The sequence below is a fragment of the Podarcis filfolensis genome, assembly GCF_964270895.1.
Source record: "Podarcis filfolensis genome assembly, chromosome: 3".
NCBI classification, from domain to species: Eukaryota; Metazoa; Chordata; class Lepidosauria; order Squamata; family Lacertidae; genus Podarcis; species Podarcis filfolensis.
Window position 1 is genome coordinate 63,281,978 of NC_139606.1, and position 22,455 is coordinate 63,304,432.

At 39.1% G+C, this 22,455-nt stretch overlaps 2 protein-coding genes across 13 annotated transcripts in view; both read left to right on the plus strand.

Annotated features, from left to right (window-relative positions):
• ADGRG6 (adhesion G protein-coupled receptor G6) overlaps nt 1–22,455 on the plus strand; it is a 93,969-nt gene that overhangs the window by 29,959 nt on the left and 41,555 nt on the right. For 6 of the 12 annotated variants that reach the window (XM_083607612.1, XM_083607606.1, XM_083607611.1 and 3 more), the window contains exons 3-9: nt 2,828–3,157; nt 5,383–6,003; nt 9,763–9,831; nt 11,140–11,220; nt 18,770–18,855; nt 19,868–19,920; nt 20,021–20,080. In XM_083607612.1, coding sequence (XP_083463738.1) covers nt 2,828–3,157; nt 5,383–6,003; nt 9,763–9,831; nt 11,140–11,220; nt 18,770–18,855; nt 19,868–19,920; nt 20,021–20,080 — 1,300 coding nt within the window. The remainder of the gene's footprint in view (nt 1–2,827; nt 3,158–5,382; nt 6,004–9,762; nt 9,832–11,139; nt 11,221–18,769; nt 18,856–19,867; nt 19,921–20,020; nt 20,081–22,455) is intronic. The other 6 variants (XM_083607604.1, XM_083607609.1, XM_083607603.1 and 3 more) reach the window with 1 other exon arrangement.
• LOC310759932 (uncharacterized protein) lies at nt 12,684–18,760 on the plus strand. The gene is made up of 2 exons (XM_083607639.1): nt 12,684–17,853; nt 18,279–18,760. The coding sequence occupies exon 1, from the start codon at nt 13,212–13,214 to the stop codon at nt 16,092–16,094; it is 2,883 nt and encodes a 960-aa protein (XP_083463765.1). The 5' UTR covers nt 12,684–13,211; the 3' UTR covers nt 16,095–17,853; nt 18,279–18,760.

Below are 22,455 nucleotides of genomic sequence, written 5' to 3' on the forward strand. Positions count from 1 at the left end.
TTCTTCAGTATGCACAGCTCCAGGCTTGCTTGATCAAATAAGATTACAATCTATTTCTCTGCTGTGTTGTTAAAACACACACGTTTACATATTTATTCTTTACTGTGGTCAAATGTTTGAAAACAGAATGTTTGCTACTTAAGGTGGAGCCTATGCCAAAAAGTTAGTATGTAAAAAATAGAAAGTTCCTTGTCAAGAAATTTGAGCTAAACACTTATTCCATGAGATTGGTGCATGGGTGTGTGTGTATGTTGTAACTATTTAACATTGCACTGCAGCATATTCTATCCCTCTGGAGTGTGTGTGTGTGTGTGTGTGTGTGTTTGTGTGTGTGTAGAGAGAGAGAGAGAGAGAGAGAGAGAGAGAGAGAGAGTGTTAAACATTTCCACAAAATTAAACACTTTCACTCAACTTTATCTATTGGGGAAATACTATGTTGTTTAGTTGCTTGGCACTCTACTTTAAATGCATTTCCTTGGAAATACCACATAGGGACGTGGGTGGCGCTGTGGGTAAAACCTCAGCGCCTAGGACTTGCCGATCGCATGGTCGGCGGTTCAAATCCCCACGGCGGGGTGAGCTCCCGTCGTTCGGTCCCAGCTCCTGCCCACCTAGAAGTTCGAAAGCACCCTTAAGTGCAAGTAGATAAATAGGTACCGCTGTATAGCGGGAAGGTAAACGGCGTTTCTGTGTGCTGCTCTGGTGCTGGTTCGCCGGAGCAGCTTCGTCACGCTGGCCACGTGACCCGGAAGTGTCTGCGGACAGCGCTGGCTCCCGGCCTCTAGAGTGAGATGAGCGCACAACCCTAGAGTCTGTCAAGACTGGCCCGTACGGGCAGGGGTACCTTTACCTTTACCTTTACCTTTACCACATAGAGGTGAATCATGTTTTCTTTGCTACATGCTATGCAGAACATAAAATTAAACACGTGGAGTTTTCCAATACTATTGCAAAGGGAGCCATAAGACATTAAGAACATAAGGGACAACGTGCTAGATCAGGCCAAGGCCCATTTAGTCCAGAATGCTCACAGTGACTAGCCAGATGCCTGTGGGAAGCAGGGCCTGAGCACAAGTGCACTTGTGATCTCCAGGAAATGGTATTCAGAGGCATACTGCTTCTGATAGTGGAGGTACAACATGGTCATCTTGGTTAGCAGCCGTTAAAAAGCCCTTTTCTCCATGAATTTGTCTAAATCCATTTTAAAGCCATCACTACTTCTTGTAGTAATGAATGCCGTAATTTAACTGTCTGCATCCAACTTGCTGGACGTTCTTCCAACAAGGAGATATGGCTCAGCTGCTGAGCTGCACCAAAGTTTTAGTGAATGAGCCCCTTTGTTTCCTGTCCTGTTAATGTCAGCTTTAACTATGGAGAGGTTTAAGCACTTAAGATCTCAAAGGTTGCTTCAGTTCACAGAAGGGACTCCTTTAGAGCAATGTCATTTTTTCATTTTGTCTTTGAGCAGTTAATCAACATGCCACAAGTCAAACCGCTTTTGGAATGCCCCTTGCTTTCAAAACCAGCTTGCCATGGGGCAATTGGTGAGGGTCTTCTCTTGGAAAAGAAAAAACACACAAGTCTCTTGGGCTTGTGAAACTAGTTCCATTGTTTGCTTGAGGAACTTGCATGTGTCCAGAGACCCAAACAGAATTGATTAATTTCACAATTACTCTCTTGTCTCCAAATAGATATAATTATGTAGGCCAAAAGATATGTGGCTTGCATGACTAAAGGCTTTGGATTACGATGGCTCTATTTAGTTACAGTACTATGATGCACTCCATGCTACAGTGCTATAACACACTGTGTGGAGCTGACTTAGAAAACCATTTGAAAACTACAATTGGTTTGAAATTCAGTTGCCAGGTTATTAGCTTGCACCTGCAGGTTAGAGCATATGAACACATACATTATCTTGCCAATCTTTGAAATCTCAGTTCAAAGTGCTGTGTTTCCCTGCCCCACCTCCCTTTAAAGCTCTAAATAGCCTAGAACTAGAATACCTCAACAGCAACCTTCTTCTCAAACCAGAGAAGAATGTTAAGATCAACATTCTGCCCTGGGTTTCTTTGGAGGAAGGACGGAATATATGTTTCATAAACACATCACATGTCAGATTCCCTGCTCTGTTCATTCTGCTGTTGGATATGTGCATATGGCGGACAGGCCCTTCTCCACCGTGACACCAAGACTGTGCAAAGCCCTCCTCAGGGCACTTAGTTTGGTTCGCTTCGCTAATGCATTTGTTTCAACAAGCCAGCATGAGTTGTTTTGAGATTATTGTGAGGTTGAATATATTACATGGTGGCTGTTACCTGCATTTTTAATTTATATTGGTTTTGTTACTGCCAAAATTTTGGAATCTTAAACAAGCTTTCCTTTAACATGATGCTTTTTGTGTTGTTGGCACTTTGATGGGGCTTTTGAAATACAAAAACAGGGTATAAGGAAAAAAAAGGGGAACTGGTTATAAAAATGGAAATAAACCAGTTGACAAGCATGCTTTTTCTTAAAATGATTGAGGTACAATTTTTTTTTTTTATTGAAAATGATTTAAATCAAGTTTTCTATTGATGATTCAAATCACCTTACTTTAAAATTGTCTACTCTGGTTTGTGCCATTCATGTGCAGCCTAGCAGTGTGTGGAACTGCATACATCCAAGAAGCAGCTTCTATGTATGAAGGTTTTTATGTAAAGGGGACCAATTTATGTTAGCAAAATGTAGTGGAAAATGCTGCCTAGTAGTCATTCAAAGGTACGCACCTTAAATTCTCCTGTCCTTAAATTGTATCTTACATCTTTCTCTTTTGTTTCTTCCATAGCTCTTGGGTGTTCTGAGTGTCGTATGGTGCTGTCCAGCCCTACAGGAATTTTTACCTCCCCCTGCTTCCCTAGTGTCTACCCTAACAGTCAAGCATGCAAGTGGACCATCAGGGCTCCTTCTGGATTCATCATTCAGATAACATTTGTTGATTTTGAGATTGAAGAAGCTCCCAACTGCATTTATGACTTTTTAACAATAGGAGACAAAAAAGTTTGCGGTGTCACTGCCAAAGGTTTATCATTTAACTCAACTGGAAATGAAATGATTGTAACTTTTACAAGTGACTTCAGTATCCAAAAAAAAGGTTTCAATGCCAGCTATACCCGAGGTAGGTGTATGTAAGACATTTTAAAATTTCTTTCTTGTCTCTGCCTGTAAACCTTCAGAATTTATGTTGGAAGTGTGCCTTTGAGGTTTGGACTTGAAGATGCACATCTGTGCTGAAACCTAGAAGTACAATTTTGACACGTTGCAGAGAAGAGAGCCGCCTGCACCTTATCCTAATCCCCTCCTCCTACAGAGTTTACTGCCCTATAAGTGTGCATAGGGTTGCAGTGTTAGTGATTTTGCAAGCATTATCTAATAAAGATATTGTCCTGTTTTTATGTTAAAAGTAGCTGTGGGAAGCTAATGTATTTGTCTTTTTAAGAAGGCCCCCCCCCCGCAGTCTTGACCTAATGCAAAACAGTAAAAACTGAAATGTTTTCCTTAAACCCCATAGGAAGGCATAATGAACTCTGGACATTCCCACGATGCTTCATTATGCAAGTTACACCTTGGTACATCTAGGTCAGTATTGGCTATGCTAGATAGGTTTCAGGCATGGTTTCCTAGCCCTGCCTGCAGATGGCAGGAATTAAACCTGGGGCCATTTCCATGCAGAACATGTGTCTAGCACTAAGCCCATTACAGAGTTCCCCATTACATAGTACGTTAGAAGTAGTGGGAAGTTAGCATTTGGGAACAGGAGGATCGCAAACTGTTGAGAGCTAAGGGTGAAAGGCAATTGTGAGTCTATTAAAGTAATTGCGTTCCTTACTTGGAAGCAAGCCCATTGAGCTCAGTGGAACTTGCTTCTGTATAGACATGCATGTTTACAGTGTAAATCTCCTAATCTTGTACCTGTTAGCTTCCATTTCATTGTCCTTTGCAGCTTTTCAAGGTAAGTTGGAATACGGTCCTTTCTCAGAACATTTGAAATAAAAATACTATATTGAAATATGGGCAGAAATGCTGGTGAATAAGAGAATTAACTATTTTTAAATATATATTTTTATATTTGTATAGCAATTTATATATTCTGTCTGTGCATGGTAGCCAATAGAAGAAGTACCAACAGATTAAGATACCGACATATTAGGCGAACAAGAGGAAACCCTGCTCTTAATACTGGCACTTGCCTTTTCCTGCTTGGTGATGCAATTTTTGCCCTTTCTCTTTTGTTGAGCTATTGTTGCAACTCGCTGTTAGCACCAGGTTGCCACTGTTATAGAACAGAGTTGTTCAGATTTGTTACAGATCTACTAAGTGTAGTGTTCTTTTTTCCGGACTCCTGAAAAAGACATACAGACCTTGAGTGTTTAACCCAGTGGGCAACTATACTAACAAAATGCCCTTCAACATGGTAGATGAGTGAGAGGAGATTCCTTCACCATTTCCCTTCTAGTTCTACAGCTCATAATTTAAACTGCCATCCTTGTTCACAGCGCTGAGGTCATTGTTCTGTGCTGGAAAGACATCATACAGCTATAGGCAGTAGAGCTCAAACCAGTCTTGGAGAACTGGACTTTCCCTTGCCCTCATTCTGCCCAGAGTAACAGCCTACAGAGCACATGGTGAGGGATTGAATGGGTGTTGCTGCTCCTCTAAGTAAAGATGCAAAGACCTGTGAATGTAGAATACATGACATGCTTGTTTTTAAAGAAATGTGAACAGATTTATACAACTTAAATTCTAAAGTTTGGAAACAAAGGCCTTTTATTTCCAAATTAACTCGCTGAAAAAGACCTATGACATTCATTTATTCAGTGTAAAGCAGTTACTCAAAACAAACCTTCAGGAATAGTACTCAGGGAAAACAAAAACTTGTTTCATGTTACTGGTCTACTTCATTGTCTAATATAGTGGTTCCCAACCTTTTTTTGGCAATGCCCCACCTAAGCATCTCTAAAATCTTGATGCCCCCCCATGACATATAATTATTATTATTCAAAAAGTGAACTCCTATTCACATGGAGGAAGCCTAAAAGGCCATTAACTTGGTCTAAACATTCTCAAATTGCCCCTCTGTGAGAACCACGGGTCTAATATAAACAGGTAAAAATGCTAAGTAGTTTTGCAAATGATTGGTTTGCAATTTTGTAGGAATAGGAGCCAATTACCATGTTATATTCACAATTTAAGATATCCTAGTAGCTGATTATAGTAGCTGTTGAAATTACTTTGAATATGCTTCTAATCTGATGCATTTGCTGGTTATTTATAATAAGAGAAAATGTGTCAACATGAGCTTCAGTAATATTAAATGAAGCAAATTTTCTTTTCATTTTCTAGTTGCTGTGTCTTTGAGGAATCAAAAAGTTATCATTCCACAATCCCTGGGTGTTGATTCTGTGTCTGTGGCAAATTCCATCCAAGTACCAGAACTGAATCAGTTCACACTGTGCTTTGAAGCAAAAGAGAACAGCAGTGAAAGCAGTGAATGGAAGGTTTTCTCCTATGGTGACTCTTCTACAGAATTCCTTGGTTTTGGGAGGACAAAAAATGGCCACTTCATATCTATCTCAGGCATCGAATGTATTTTAGATGATCCACTTGACACCAATCCTGATAGACACTTCTCCGCAGAAACGTTTGAGCAGCTTTGCATTATATGGGATAGCTTCTCAGGCACTGTAGGTATCAGTGTCAAACACACGTACAGAACAGTATCCTGTTCAAATACTCATGGGAAGGTCATTCCTGATAATGGGAAGTTGGTTCTGGGCTCTAATAGAAATGATATAAATCCTCTCAATGGGGATATTTACAACTTCCGGCTTTGGAATTTTACAATGAGCTCCCAGATACTCTTTAACCTCAGCTGCGACATCAAGGGCAACATTGTAGACTGGGAAAATGACTTTTGGAGCATCCCAACATCATCATTAAAAGCAGAGAACAACCTGAGTTGTGGTAAGCATCTTTTATTTCATTTTTCCTCTGGCATAGCTGTGAAGGTGTCACATGTCAGAAAGAAGCTGTGTTTGTGATGAAAGTGAGGTTGGTTTCCCAGAGGGAAACCTCACCTTTCCTGGGCTTGTCAACTCATCTCATAAAATATGTATTTTGCTTCTGGGTATGTTTGTTCTTTTGGTGCATTCAGAGTCACATTGTGATGTCTAGATCGAGCTCAGGCATTTTAAAAGATGGCTAGCAAGATTTTGTCAATGATAGCGTTCATTTGACTGTATTATACAAGCCAGACTGAATAAATGTATTATCTTTGGTGTGGGACATGTCATGCTCCTTCTGGGGTAGTTTGTCCACCTTTGGTCCCTATCCTGCACTCATTTCTCACTTGTGGCTCCTAGAAGCTTTCAGCATATGACAGCGGCTGCACCATAGGAACAGCTTCAATTGGCTGGCTAAACCAGGTGAGGGTAGCCAATGGGTCTCAAACCCTTGGTGAGTTAGGGATGCACGCAAAGGCAGGGTCCAGTGGATTGAGCGGACAAGACCAATAGGTGGTCCATTGGTCCAAGAAGGCAGTTTCTGCACGTGCTGTAGGTGGACGTGAGGGGCAGATGGGTTTCATTAACCTAGGAAGGTAGCCTATCCAGGAGAAGGAAAAGTCTGATCCTAAACCTCCACTACCTTATGAGATATCTTTAGGAAAAGAAATGGGATAGTCTCATCATCTGGGCAGCCCCAGATGTCCATACAAATTGCCCAGGCTTGCACCCCAGGGAGGTCACTTCAGTGCTGCTAACACAGCAGTTTGACGCCACCCTCAGAGGCACACTCCATTGTCTCTTGAGACAGAAGAATGCCAACCATTCTCTAATCTCTCTCCCTAGACGCATGTCCTTAAACTGAACAAGGTATAATAAAGAAAAACAAAGGTCTGAAAGTGAGGTGTAATGGCTAGAGTGTCAGACTAGGACCTGGGAGTCCAGGATTCAAATCCCTACTCAGCTATAAAACTCACTAGATGATATTGGGCCATTCACTACCTCTCAGCCTAATTGATCTCACAAGGTTGTTCTGAGGATAACGTGGGGAGAGGGAGTACCATGTACAGCACACTGAACTCCCTGGAGGAAAGGTGGGATCTTACTATAATAACAACTATAATAACAAAAATCTTAGCAAGCATGGAGGGGAGTCATAACCAAAGCATTGTGACTTTACCCAACAGAGCAGTTGTGTGTATCTTTAACATGTACTTTCCCCATTCACATAAAAAGCATGAATGGGGGTCTATTTTTTACACCCAAATGAGTGCATAGAGGAGGGGAGCAAAAGTTGCTCCTCTGCTGTCTTGTTATAGCTTGCTATAGCTTTTAATCTGCTTTTCTCAACCTGACTTTGATATTGGGAAGGGGGAAAATGGACTGCAATTCAGGAATGGCCATGATTCCATTATTGCATTTCAAAATGAATTTCCTGTGCACAGGTACTAATGAAAGGCTGAGCCTTAACTAGAGAAGATGCACAAGGGATTCCCCCTTTATCTTGTTGGGGAAATTTAATAATGTATTTTAAAAGTGCCCTTTGGGAAAAAAAGTGATAACCATGGCTACTTTTCTAGAAAAAGAGGTGCTGGAACTCACCATGAACACCTCCCTTGTTCTCTTAGAATGGCAATGGTGCCCACTTGAGAAATGCTGGAACTGAGTTCCATTGATTTTTGGCTGAAAAAAGCCCTGGTGATAACATATGTAATAGATCAGAAATTAAATATTAACAGCATTACAGTGATTATCTGTGTTGATTATTCATTTTTTTTAAAAGGTTATAGAAAGACAGCCATCCCGTGCCATTCATTGCAATGATATGACATACAATAAAGGGACCTTCCTATTTGCATATAAATGTCACTGCTATTATCTCACTCATCAGCAAACAGCTTTTATTTCCTCATACAGTTGCTGATTTTCCTGGTTAATGGACTTAATGCGCATAAGCGTATTAACATATTGACAAATATAATCCTCCTGAGAGAACAATGTCTCCTCCTGGTTTAGTATGCTGTTTGAAATTGATTCCTAGTCATTTACGTAGCTTTAATTTAGCTTTTGTGGACTTATTCACTGACCTAAAAATAACTTGTTAGTACCCTACAAGTGAGAAAACTAGACATGAATTCCCCAAGACCGTGTTCCTTAGGCAGGCGTTGCCCAAGACATTTTGCTGCTTAAGGCAAAGGGCAAGAGGGGGATCCATGAGATAGAGGCTCCCTGGATTGGCAGTTCAATATTATTTAGACCATGGTGATGGACAGTGTCCTCTATCACAGCTGAGTACAGCAGCCTTGTATAGATGGTGCAGGAGTGGGCCATGTCATGCAAACAGCAATGTCCTCCCACACCTTGCAGTTACTCTGTGCCCCTTGTCATATTCTGCCTGAGGCAGTCACTCTACCTAATGGTAGGGCCATTCAGACTGCATTCAGGTGGTGTTTAGACTCCCCCTCAAAAGAATTTCAGAGGAGTTGTAATTAGCAGATTGTAATTAGTGATGATATCACAGCTCAGAGTAGGGGATTCAGAAATATGAATAGGGGACTCAAGGGCTCACTTCCCAAATCTATTCTAAAATGAGCCCAAATTTAACTGAAATTCAGGACCTTTGAAAACTCTCTCTAGTACCATTCAATTTCCTGCGCTATACAGACTTACTGTACTTGATAGCAGTAGTAACAATCATTGGGAGGTGTGGCATTGAGACCTCTACTAGCCTGAGATGCTGCTGATGCAGCAGCAGCAGCAGTGTTGTAGCATTAAGAGCCATGAGGAGAATAGTGCTCATGGTTCCCATTTTTTTTAATAAGAAGCAGATTTGGGAGACACATTGGAATGGGGTTTGGTGGGTTGGGATTGGAAAAATACATATTTTCCCTGAAACCCACTCTGAACTGAGCAGAGAGAATGGTTTTCCTTCCTGTAGGCGTAGCATTAGGAGTGGTGTGTCATATGTGCCATGACGTAAAATAACTCATGCTATACAGGGAGGTTTCAGGGTGGAGAAATGGGGATGCCCTTTTCCACTATCCAGAAACTACTTCTGCTATTTCTCAATGAAGCACTTATATTAAAGGCAGTCATCCACACACCTAGGCCCTTTTGTACTATATAGCACTGAGGAGGGGGATGTTCTAGAAGGGTGAGGCTATGGAAAAATGATTTTCTATTTTTCTTTTCTTTGTTAGGATCACCCTCTCCAGGCTCTGATGGGTGACTGTATGTGACTGTTGCCTCCGCCATTATATATTCACAACAACACTGTTGAGTAAATTTGTGTCTGGTCTAAGGTCACCTACTGAGCTTCATGTCTGAGTTATGATGAACTTAGGCTAACCACTAGGACATTTTAAGCTACACTCACTTTCCAGAAATACTGTTTCCTTTTGTGTGAGCTAAAATTTCTGGCGATCCTTTTCATTAAGTGAGTATTATGGGAGAGGAAGAGAAATATTTCAGTCCAATGTTTCCCATATTCATAATTTACATTGTGGTTTAATTTGTGGTTTTATGTTCTGATTTTATTCTGTGAACCGCCCTGAGACGTGGGTATAGGGCAGTATATAATTTCACAAAATAAAATAAATCTACGTACTAACTTTTTTTCTTAATTAAATGTGCAAACACCCTCTACCTTTCTTCATAGGGAAAGTGCCACAATAACAGACAATTATTGCTTATAGTGCCTCTTTTTTCCCTTTTGAAAAAGGTTCATATCTCATTCCCCTACCTACAATTGAACCTACTAGCTGTGCAAACCTGGGAAGCCTGTGCCAAGGTAAGAACCCAACAGTATTTTGTATACTTGGAATATATCTCCATATTTTGTTTGTTTGTTTTTAATTAAACATTTATAGATTGAAAGGCTAAGGCCAAAAAGGAATGTAACCAGAGAGAAGAAACAGTCATAACAGAAAAATGACTATAAGGGACATAGGATATGTGAAAGGAATGTAACAACTCACTTGATAACACCCTTTCTATAAAATCTTTTTATTCTAAAACCTAACAGATTCTATAGAAAGGAGGGCTAGCTTCATTTCTTCCTTTATCTTTGCCCTATCTCCACCTTTTTCATTTGAAGTTACTGGGTTTGAATTACTATCAGGTACTGGATTGAGTTGATTTTTAAGAATATTCCACACACACACCCCAAAAAAAATTCTTTTAAGTAATACTGTCTTTAGTTGCTTTGATGAAAATGTTTCTATGTTCCAGTGTTTCAAAATGACAAGCTATTATGAATATTCTTCTTTCTGTTGGCTCAAAAATGCATCACTTTTTGAATGTTTTCTTTGTGGTAACCTTTGAATCTTTATGTGTGGTGCTTTTCTGAATGCCATTGGGAATTAGACAGCTGAAATCCCAAGCAACATTTTGAAAATGTATCCTTTTCAAATATATCCATTTACGATTTTAATTCTGTTCTTTATCCAGACCTTAGAAGATTTAATTAGATCCTTACATGGATGCCCTGTAGAGGCTATTTTTATGCTGTTTGTAAACAAGTGTTCTTGTTTAAAGGCCTTAAGAGAGGATGATTCAGAATTTGTGTACCCACAGAAGGGCTGATATTGCAGCTGTTATTTCAGCAAATGACATTTTGCAAAAGACAGATCTGGTGTTCACTTGGGTATTGTGTCTGTTTACATCCTGAGCCTTAACACACTTCTAATGTAAATCTGTTTAAGAATGGGGTGTGGAATTTATAGTCACCCACTTACCTTAATGGCTTCATCTTATTCATCCTTACAAAACTCTTTGGGGTAGATCTATGTTACTTCCATTTTACAGGTGAGCAAATGAAAGTTGTTCAAGATTATCTGGAAAATACATGGTTGAGTTGGTATATAAACCCAAGTCTGGCACATTAATCAGGAAACCATACTGACTCTTTAATTCATTTATACTTTAAACAAAGAGTGTGTGTGTGTGTGTGTATGTATGAGAGAGAGAATTGTGTAACTTATTCAATAGTTAAAGAAACAATTCCCTTCATTCCGTTTGTGTTTTCATGCATTATTCCATGACCTCATTAACATTCATGTTCCATACAAGTTCACTTCTTTCTCATCTTTGTTACCAGCTACTGTAAATTCCACCACTCCATCACCCACTGTTACCACTAACATGCCTGATACTAATAGAACTGATAACCAAAACTATGGTAAGAAATTCAATGTTATGTTTCATTTGTTATGTGACTGAAGCTGCAATCCTATACCCACTTGTCTGGAGTGAGCTCCACTGAACTCAGTGGGACTTACTTTTGTATAGGATTCCACTGTAAGACATTTTATTGCCTTTTAAGTATACTTGTATATGTCAGATCTTATATAAAGGATTCTGGTTGATTCTGCTATATCAAGCACTGCTGAATTTGCTTTGTGTCAAATTAGTGAAAATGTGGGAGAAGGGAAATTAAACATATTTCCTGTATATATATTTCCTATTTCAGACATTTATAACATGTTGTTCCCTTGATTTTCAAATGCTACATGTCAAGATCAGTGACTTGCATCTAGTGCTGCCAGTGCAAGAGTGGAATGGACTTATGCTTAAACAAGATGACTTCACATTCCTCTCTTCTCCCCTGCAGCCCTCTGTGCACCCTCAAAATCTGCTTTGGGTGATTAGGAAACCCTAACCAGATTCTGAGGTGCACATATAGAGCTCCAGCAGAGTTAAGAGGAAGGTGAAGTCCCATGGTGTGTTGGAATCCTCTCCTACAGCTTTAGATTCTGCCACTTTTATACTCTGCTCATAGGGGCTTCATTTATGGTTACTGAAGGGTTGAAACAGTTCAGATCTGCTTGTGAGGTTCATTAACTCAAGCAGAAGCACTAGGAACAAAGCAAATCCCCTCGGAACCAATCATTTCTTTTCTTTTGAATCATTTCACTTGTACAACAGGCATGGAAAATGTCACATATCTTAGGATTCTAAATGCGAACTGTGGCCAAGAGTCAAGTGGCATTGGTGAACTAGGTCCTAAATCCAAAGTATGCAGCATTCTAAGATAAAGAAAGAGCAACTAATACTTTTATATCATTTCATACTGCTTTGTAAGTAAAAAAAAACCAAACTATCAGCAGTAACAAAATGCAAAACAATTTAGGAATAAATATGTAAAAACAATATAAATCAACATAAAAGCAAAGGCCATTTTACAAGATGCCACACCTTTTAAAGATTAGTACGATCAGGGTTTGCTTCTTTATCATTGTTATATGCTAGAAGGGATTTCTCAGCTGTCAGAAAAGATGGGATAGAATCTAAATTTAGAGAAAGACAAGGGGTTGAAATAAGTGGAAGGCTGAGACCTAGAAGAACCAGGATAGAGCATGAGCTGGAGACTGCCAGTGGGCTTTACATCTGAAATATGCAATAAGGACCAAAACATAGCAAATAAAACTATGGGTGAGACAGTAAAAAAGGTTGCATGACAAAAACATGCCAACGTATTAATGCAAAGTAATAACAGATAAAAATCAACTAAAATGGGTGCTCAAACTTAATAAAGGTCAAGGATATCAAATCAGCCATGGTCATTTCATGATGAAAAACTACTAAGGGCTGCCTTTAAAATGCTACTTCTTGAGCAGTTCTGAGGAGACAAAAATTATCAGGAGATAGCAGATTAACGTGGGTTCTCTTGATAATAAATGCTTGTTGCTTTTTAATTCTAACATTTCTATCAAGTAGACTGTGATAATAAACTGTCCTGTACTTCCCCCCTCATGAAACCTCATAAACCTATGCAAAAAATTCTGTTTTAATTTGATTTTATGTTTTTAACGAATGTATATTTGTTAGAATACAGCTATTCTTGTGCAGGTGATGGTTGTTTATAACTCATCCTTAAAAACCCATAGGGCCAAGTTATGAATGTTATTGAATGATTTAGGTCGGTGAGAATTGCTGATATTTACAGTGAGCAGAGTAACTACTCAATACCCCTTTTATGTTTTTGATGTCTCTGAATATCAGAGACTGACTCAAAGTTGGTATACATCAGTGCAGTTCCCACTATATTAAGAGAGAGTTCCTCTGTTTATTCAGTCTCTAAGCCTGATCTGAGGGAGAGGTAATTCATTTTCATAAGTAACCCTTTTGATCTTTTAACCTTATGGCTTACTATATACAGACCTGCAGGCAATGAAAGCTCCTGCTACAGTGGTCTTCAGAGTCAAGAGAAGTTCAGCTGATTCCTCTCAGCCAATACTACAAGGGCAGGAAGATTCTAAGATCAGAGGCGTCAAAAACATAGGAATTATTTCAACTCCAATAGTATGGCCTGTGAAGCAGAGGCCTCTTCATGCCAGTAAATCTGCATCAATTGAACAAAGTCCAGAGAGAAAAAATGCACCCAATTATTTTATCCCAACAACACCAGAGGTCACATCATCTGCTCCTGAGGAGCAGTCGATATCTCAAGTGAATATCTTGGGTCCTTTTACAGAACAAGTAAACATAGACGATAATTCTTCCTTGAAGTACTCCATCTTTAATAACGTTTCAGGGCATTCTAAAAGTTTGCTAATTGAGAGTAGTAACCAAAGAGAAATACCAACTATCCCTCTTGATCATATCAGGAACATGGTACTTCCTCTTCAACAGAGTGAAAGTGTTGACAGAGAGCCAATATGGACTTGGACACCTCAGTTAGAAGATCCCAAATCAGATTCTTTATTTCCTTCTCTGAGCCAGAGTATCTTTCATCAACCCACAGAGGATACTCAGTGGTTGTTATCAACAAATAGTTACACATTCTCTTCTGCTTATAAATATGCTTACAATTTCTTACAGTCTTTGAGTGAAGTTGCAACATACAATCAAGCTGTTTCTGATATTTCAGAAGAAATGCTTCCATCTCTTTCTGTCCAGTCTTCTTATACACACCGTATGCAATTATTTCAAGAAACAAAGGTAGACTTACTAGAAAAAAGGTCACTTGGAAATGTCTACCTGGAGCCCACAAAGAGAATTCTACAAGAGGATTCTATTAGAAATGGGTTTTATATTTTTGGTGAACTACAGCCTACAAAATTTAATTACATCAAAGACTATAATTCAGTACATTTTAAAAAACAAGTTTTTAAACAGAGTGCAAATCCCTCTGGCTCCTTACAAAACATGAAAGCCTGGTTTCCAGATGTTGTGCCCATAATTCAGCCAACAGAAGTTTTCCTGCCAGCAGAATACAGTACAGAATTGCAAAGTTTATCAGCTGTTTTACCAAAAAGAGACACACACTCAGAAATTCAACAGACTGTTTTTGTTTCATCGTTGTATCATGGAACTTTCAACACTGCTTCTTTAAAAGGTGGCTTATTTAGACCTCTAACTGAAGAGGAGGTGGTAGAGGCCTCTTCTCCAGAAGATGAATTTGAACTCCCAGATACATTTCTTGCTTATACCAACTCCATGTCTCTTTCCTTAATTTCCTTGGAAAATAAGCTTCCAGGATCTGGACATGTAGAAAACAGTGAATCTGATAAACCACATAATGACATGACTCTTCCCACAATTGATTCTAAACGGATGGATAAAATCAGTAAGTCCTGGAAGCCTGGTGACTTGAGTCGTCCAATACAATATGTAGATAATTGGATTTTGGGAAAAGATCCTCTAGTGCCTTCTGAGGACTCTACAGAAAGGTGGGAGCTCTTCTTCAGCCAGTCAGTTTCTTCCCTAACAGAAGGTGTGTTACTGCCTGCCACAGAAACAGATGACATCACCATGCAAACTACCCCTAATAATAGCACAGTGGACCATGGAACTGAACAAATAAACACTTCTGCTTCTGTGTCAGAAAAGAATAGAGAGAAGCATAGTTCAGTTGTTCCGATACTCTCGTCAAGGATTTCAGAAAGTATGGAAAGAACATTTCCACTGGAAACAAAAAGAGACCTTCCTCTTAACATAAGTGTGTCCATGAATGATGAATCTGCACTTTATTTTCCTTTGACTTCATTAGAAATACCTGTGATTCAGCCTTCCATGCATTTGCAAATAAGTACTTCTGATATGCTGTATGTCAAGTTGAAAAGTACTGCTGTGTTAGCCACACAGCAAATTTTGGATAAAACACAAGCTGGCTATATCCCTTATCATACTGATCTATTAACACAAACTTTTATGCCTCCATGTACAGAAAGTGCCTGTACAGTTTCAGCACTGAGTCTAATAAATGTGCAATTTGGTAGCCACTCAGCAGCACTGATGGTGTCAACACCTTTAATCTCACGAAGTCTTCTAAGTGACCTTGGTCAAAAGTCTCCGGATTTGGGCTATTCATGGAATGAAGTCTTAAACGTACAAACAAGCCCACTGAATGAAAGCTATATAACTGTCAATGAAAAACAACCTTTGGAAGATTCAGAAAACAAACATACCCCTTCGCTTCAGCTAGAAAATGTTGATATAGTTGTTGGTGATGTGGATCATGAAAGTATTAAGCCTAATATAGAAGCTACCATTTCAGGAGAGGAATCAGTTTGGAAGATGCATCTCTTTAGCAAGCATACCTATAGTTCTGCAAACAAAGTATTGCCCTCCTTCAATCCTAGTAACAATTATGCTACTGATTTGTACATTTGGACAATTTCCAGATCTTTTGAAAACTTCCTGGATTATGATAAAACAACCTACCATTCCTTTTTGGAACCAACAATTTCACTGGTAGCAGATGTGATAGCAGAGTCACCTCCATTTCTTGAATCCATTATTCATTTTAATGAAAGTACCTTAAACAGCACAAATGTAACAATTGGAATGACACTCCTTCATAATTTGCAAACCCAAGGCTCGGTGGAAAAGGTGACTCATGAATTTTTTTTGTCCAATGTGACATCTAAAGCAAACCAAAGTATTGTAGCCCACACAACACTGAGTCCTAGCACCAGCTCTCCCAAATCTTTGTTGTCTTGTTTTTTATGCAACATCTTCATTGACCGGGACTGCCCATGTGGACCTGAGGTCAAGCACAGTATGTCAAAGTGTGAAAGTAGATGTAGAAAACAATCACCCATCTGTTAGATTTTGTAGAAATTGATTTAGAATAACTAGGACTAGACTAGACTCCACACATAGTATTGTAAGCCTTTAACAGTGTGATCCTATACATGTCTACTCAGAAGTAACTCCCATTGAGTTCGGTGGGGAATACTTCCAGGTAAATGTGTATAGGAATAGAGGCTAAGTGAACTTGATTAGGAGTGCATTTACACCATGTTAAAAAAGATTAGTAATGATAATATAGATCTTTAGTATGTAACTCTAATCACTATCATCCCATCTACTAACTACAAAAACTTTGAGGAGACTATTATGACAATCATATATATTTGATTCACCTATTCTGCCCATGCACATTTTGGTTTGTTTCTCTGTGTATACTTGTGCATACAGGCATATATTTTATAAAGAAAATACAGTTTGATCAAATGTGGGGCTGCATGTGAGGCTTTTAAGTTCCACCCACCCAGCCTTTCTTGACTAGGGTTGCCACATCCAGGGATACACAGAGCTAATTTTTGTATCTTTCACCCTCTCTCCGTGATTGGGGGAGAGGAGAGAGAGAGTGGAGAATCTATGGATGCTGCTACACAAACACAGCTCTGGTCTGAGCTCCTGAAAACATTTCTGGTTTTATTTTTGTTTACCACCAGAACATTGTTGAATGTATTCCGCAAGGTAAATCAAACCCTAGCAATTATACATAAATACAGTTATATTAAATTGCTTAGATTGCTCCTTGATATTTTACAATAGTTAGAATATCTACAAAAGAAAATAAACATAATTTCAAATAATAAAATTGAATCTTAAGAATCCTTTTGATTTTGTCATTTTATAGTCTCCTGAGAGATGCTAGAGTCTTCTATACTAACCTCAATGAAACATGTTTTTACTCACCATGTGATACATCTTAAACAATTTAGTTCTACTTTATAGATGGTTTATTATAGCTTTTCTATTAAGTATGATATAATTAATCATGTATTTCTGTATCTCCACCTAACCTAATTGCAGAAGTGTTTTTCACTGAAGCAGAAGTGTGATTTTCGTAGAAATTGGTTCATACATCACTGAGGGCTCATATAAGTGTCCAAATATATGATGTGACAGAAGACCATCAGTAGTGTTTGGTTCAGCAAATGCTATTAATCCAGTCCAGTGTGATAGTGATCCATACATTGGGGGTGGGGCGTGGGATCACAAGCACTGTCATATTCATTGTGGGGAACCTGTACATCCCATGGGTTTTCCTTCAGTTGTAGCTTCACTCACAGGTTCTAGGCTGTTCAATCACTATTATGGAACATTATACACTCCCATTCTAATAAATATGTTTAGGCTTTTTCAGTTGGTTATTAGACCCTTTCATATTATTGCTTTAATGGGAATGGGGACCTTGTAGTCCCTCGGATGTTTTAGGCCTCCATCGCACAATAGTCAGGTTTGATGGCAATTGTGGGCCACAGATTTCCCATTTAGCTTAGGCAGAGAGATAGTGATTGGCCCAAAATTGCCTAATGAGCTTCATGGCTTAGTCAGGATTTGAACCCTAGTCTCCCAGGTCCTGGGCTGACACTAACCACAGTTCCACATTGGTTGTTGTCACTTTTGCCATGAAGGATCAAATTTATCTCTGTCTTGAAAGTAAACAGATTGCCACAGCTGCACTGTGTATTTTATGTTACTAGATTGGTATCTTCAAGTATATCATGTTTTGAGTCACTGACTCACCTAATCTGGCATAGAGCAATAGGCCCTATTATGCAAAACAAGATAAGTTTTTGCTTCAGGGATGTAAATATTTATAATAGATCATAAAAACAGCCAAAGGAGGAGTTTGCAATTTGAGTGATCATATTTTAAATTCTGATTTATTTATGTTTTACTATTGATGCAATGGCCCAATATTTGTAAAACATTATCTTTATTAGTATAATGAAAAGATAATTTAATCATCAACATATTTAATACTTAAGGTAATTGCTAAATACTAGTTAACTGTTACCACAAAACATAAAAATAGTAGTTAATAGAACTGTTAATTATAGCAATGTTATATAAGCTTTCTGTTAACCTGAATGATGCAAAGTTTTTCTCCTTGGCTTTTATTATGAAAAGCCAGAGTAAATCTATAGTTGCAGGCAAATTTGACCTATTAGAAAACAAAATTTAGGTTTAAAAGTTGGTTGGGCTACGTGGCAGCAGTCTACTATTTAAAGCATTACCAGCATCAAGATTTAATGGCATAGTTGGCAATGTGTTTTGATTGGTTATTTTATCATTGTTCCAATTTTATCTGGTGATACTGGGTTGCAGTCTTTGCACATCTAAGCTTCATCTGCTCACGATGAAAATAATCGAAACTTTGATATAGTCTGCCTAAGCTATGGGTTGCATCCAGTGAAGATGTCTTGTTCATGCAAGGACTTGCATTTGTCTGATAGAATTTCCCCCATCTCTTCCTGTGCTCACTTTCCATCTCCCCAATATGCCCCAGAGGATATGGGGAAAACCCTTAGAACAGATCAGGGGTGGGGAGAATTCTGTTGTATGAGTGGAAATCCTTTGACAAACTGGACAAGTTCATTGGATACCACCCTATATATTTCAATACATTTTCAAACAGGTTTTTGCAGGCTGCTATAAAACATGTATCATGGTTCTAACTTTTACAATGTTTTTGTAATATATAGGGGGACTGTTCTACAGAATTGCCATTACTGTCTATACTTCCAACCTTGAATCAGAGTCAAGTGTTCAGAATGCAGTTGCAGAATGGGTAAGTTAGGCTTTTCTATAAACTTCTTCCTCTGCTCATTATTATTCAAATTCAATTTAACAAATACACAATTCAAAACAATGCACATGTTAGAACTTAGAAACTTATTCTCCAAGGCATGCTGTAATGTAGGGATGTTTCCGGAATCCAGTACCCATAAACCCCAGCCAAAAGTGGACATTGCTCAGAGATTATGGGAGTTGCAGTCTGGCAGCATTTAGAGGGCAACAGGTTAGCCTCCCACTGTTATGGCTGGGGTGCAAACAGTTCTCTGTTGCAAAGCAAGCCCTAACAGCTGTGATGTAAACAGTTGTTTTCATATTTTGTATCTGCTTATTTTGTATTGTTGGACTGAGAACGAATATAGAACCTAATTGACTGCCTCATATTGAAGCAGAATGAAAGGATTAAAACCATCAAATGCAAGTTCCATTAAAGAATTATATGTGGAGAATCACTACAATACCTTCCCAGTTGCTCTTTTCATGGGCACTCTGCCTGCATCCTTGGTTAACTTGACCAAAGCAACTGCATTTGTAGGATAACAGGTTCCATAAAGTTTGTCCAAAAGTGGGGATGACAACATACTTCTGTGACTATCACTATGTTGTAAAATCTGAGATCTCTCCTTTTCTCTAACCTAGATTCAGTATTTTATGGCTATAGTGAGGGTACAGACAGGATAAAGTTTTGTACACTAGTCTCTACGTGCAGAGTCCTTTATATGCCTGTGATTTCCTCATTGTTGTCTTGCTGTATTTGTTGAGCATGGATCTCTGCCTTATTTTTCCAGAATTTTTAAAGATGGTATTTTTGCTATTACTGACCCATTGCTCAAGACAAAAATGTCGTGCTCACTCTGAAGGTTCACACAAGGTCACACATACAAAATTGGCACAAAATTGCTTTTATCATACAACACTGTAATGCTAAAGTGAAGGCAAAGCAAGATGTACATTTCTGCCATATAGTACATGTCTTTCAACCTTTATGATGTCCTTTTGTTTTCCAGCTAAATCGCACCTTTCAGAATTGGAATTACACTGTATATGTGGTCAATATAAGGTAAATGCTTGCTACGAGTGAAACAAAAGACAAGTTACCATTCTCTTGGGTAAGGTTATTTCCCCTCAAACTTTAACATTTGTGTCTCTTGTTTTTGTAGCGTTCAGCTGAGTACTGTGAAAGAAGGAGTAAGGGAAAAGAGAAGCACAAATGATCAAAGGTAAAATTACGTTGATGGGCTCCAAAATAATTCAGATAATCTTGTTAATTTCATCAGGTGCTGAAATAATTGTTTAGAATGTGACGGACAATTTACACTTACCTGGGTAGCAGTGTGAGAGATATTTTCCATACTGCCCATGATCAGAGGCATTATGCTTCTGCGTACAAGTTGCTGGAAACTACAGGAGGGGAGAGTGTTGTCCCGCCCCCCCCCAGGTCCTGGTTGCAAGCTTCGCATGGGCATCTGGTTGGCCATTCTGAGGGCAGGATGCTGGGCTAGAGGGGCCACTGGCCTGGTCCAGCAAAGCTCTTCTTTTTTTCAAGCTGCTCTGTGTTTGATACAAGGAAATTCAGTGAATGGGGCCAGTTGTATGGGTCCTGTTTGAGAACGTTAGAAAGCAGCATTCAGATGGTATAGAAGCATACATTTGGTCCCATCATTGTGGTTCCTGTATTCAGTGGCCTACACACCCACCCACCCACAAAGCAGCAGTAGTAGCAGCATGGAAATTCACACTCTATTCTATGGTCCCGCACCAGTGGAGAATGTCCCATCAAAATGGATGGTACAAATTATGTAGAACCATATTGATTTCAATTGACACTCTGCAGGAAGGGCAATAGGAAAGACCCATGTGTCTCACGAAGTTGTGATATTCACATGTGCTGCTCCCAGCACCATGGGATTACACAATGAGAGAAGTTCAGTGGGTGGTATTTCATCTTAAGGGGCAAGTTGGTCCTAGACCAAGGTGAGAAGAGGCCATTTGTGAAGCAGTTCCCACACTTCTGACAGAATAATGCAAACTGAATCTATACCTTTGCTTAATTTGTAAAATTAAAGTGCCTTCAACCTTTCTACTTTTTGTTGCTGCTGCTCTATTCTCTTGCGCTTCACAGCTACCTTCAAAAAAGCCCTATTCATTCATCCTCTCAGTAAGAAAACCTATATAATTAGAAACTGAACTCTTCAAACACAGGGATAGTGAAAGAAGTGACATGAAAAATTACATCCTCAGGAAGCGTAAAGGAAAATGCAATATAGAAATACTTGGTCATCTTACATCACTTAGTAATCTGCACCAAAGTGATCCAAAGTACATACTGCTCACTATGTATGAGCCAATGACAGATGCATGTTTGCCCAGTCCCAAAGTGCATGTCTTTATCAGCACCTGGTGCAGCCTAAAAATATATCTGGACAGCAGAAGTGTGACAACACAAATTTTAGTTAATTATTAACTGAACAAGATGGTGACATTTAGCTGGTTTTTATTGTAATGTGTAATGGTTAATTTTCCTATTTCAGTATTTCTCTGTTTCCCAATTCAAGGGTTCAGCTAGAGAGCAGAGTTGAAATGAAGGTTAATATGATGATGAGGGCATTTGTTTCTGGTACAGTGGTACCTCTGGTTGCAAACTTAATTCATTTCGGGGGTGCATTCTTTAGCTAATGGGGCCTCCTGCTGTGCCGCGCCACCGGAGCGCAATTTCTGTTCTCATTCTGAGGTAAAGTTCTTAACCTGAGGTACTACTTCTGGGTTAGCAGAGTCTGTAACCCGAAGTATTTGTAACCTGAGGTGTTTGTAACCCAAGGTACCACTGTAGTTTCTTTGACTACACACTTTCACACACAAATATCATTTGCATGTGTATTGGTGTAATTCATTGATGCCATGCCCTTTTTGACATCACAGTAATGGCACACATTTCTGTTCCTGCTGCTGCTGCTTTTCCCTGAAAGATCCTACAGATCCTAGGTGTAGCCATATGACCAAGATTGGGTCACATGGGTAAGAAATACATCTTCCTAAGGGCTCCTCTGTTTCCCTGTGTAGATTCCCCATTTTATTTTGCAAACAGCTTTGCAGTCTTTCGACTTGGTTGTTACTTATCAGCTCAATAAACATGTGCTTGCTTCAATTACCCTACTTGATTATAATATTTTAGGCCCATGGTCTATGTTTAATCTTACTACAGTGAATAGATGTTCTTACTACTGATTAACCAGCAACCCACTCATATAAAAGCACCAGTCATATTTAACAAACTGTTGAAGAACAATTTCCTAAAACTGCATACTTTACAAGAAAATACTTTTTAGAATTGTTTTAACTGTGAGCTGCTCTGAAAGTTTGGATTAATAGAGTGGGGTATAAATATCTGTAATAAGGAAATACATTCATAAATAAATAAATAAACTTCATTCCTAAGAGTAAAAGGTAAAGGTACCCCTGCTCGTACGGGCCAGTCGTGTCCGACTCTAGGGTTGCGTGCTCATCTCGCTCTAGAGGCCGTGAGCCAGCGCTGTCCGGAGACACTTCCGGGTCACGTGGCCAGCGTGACGAAGCTGCAGCTGGCGAGCCAGCACCA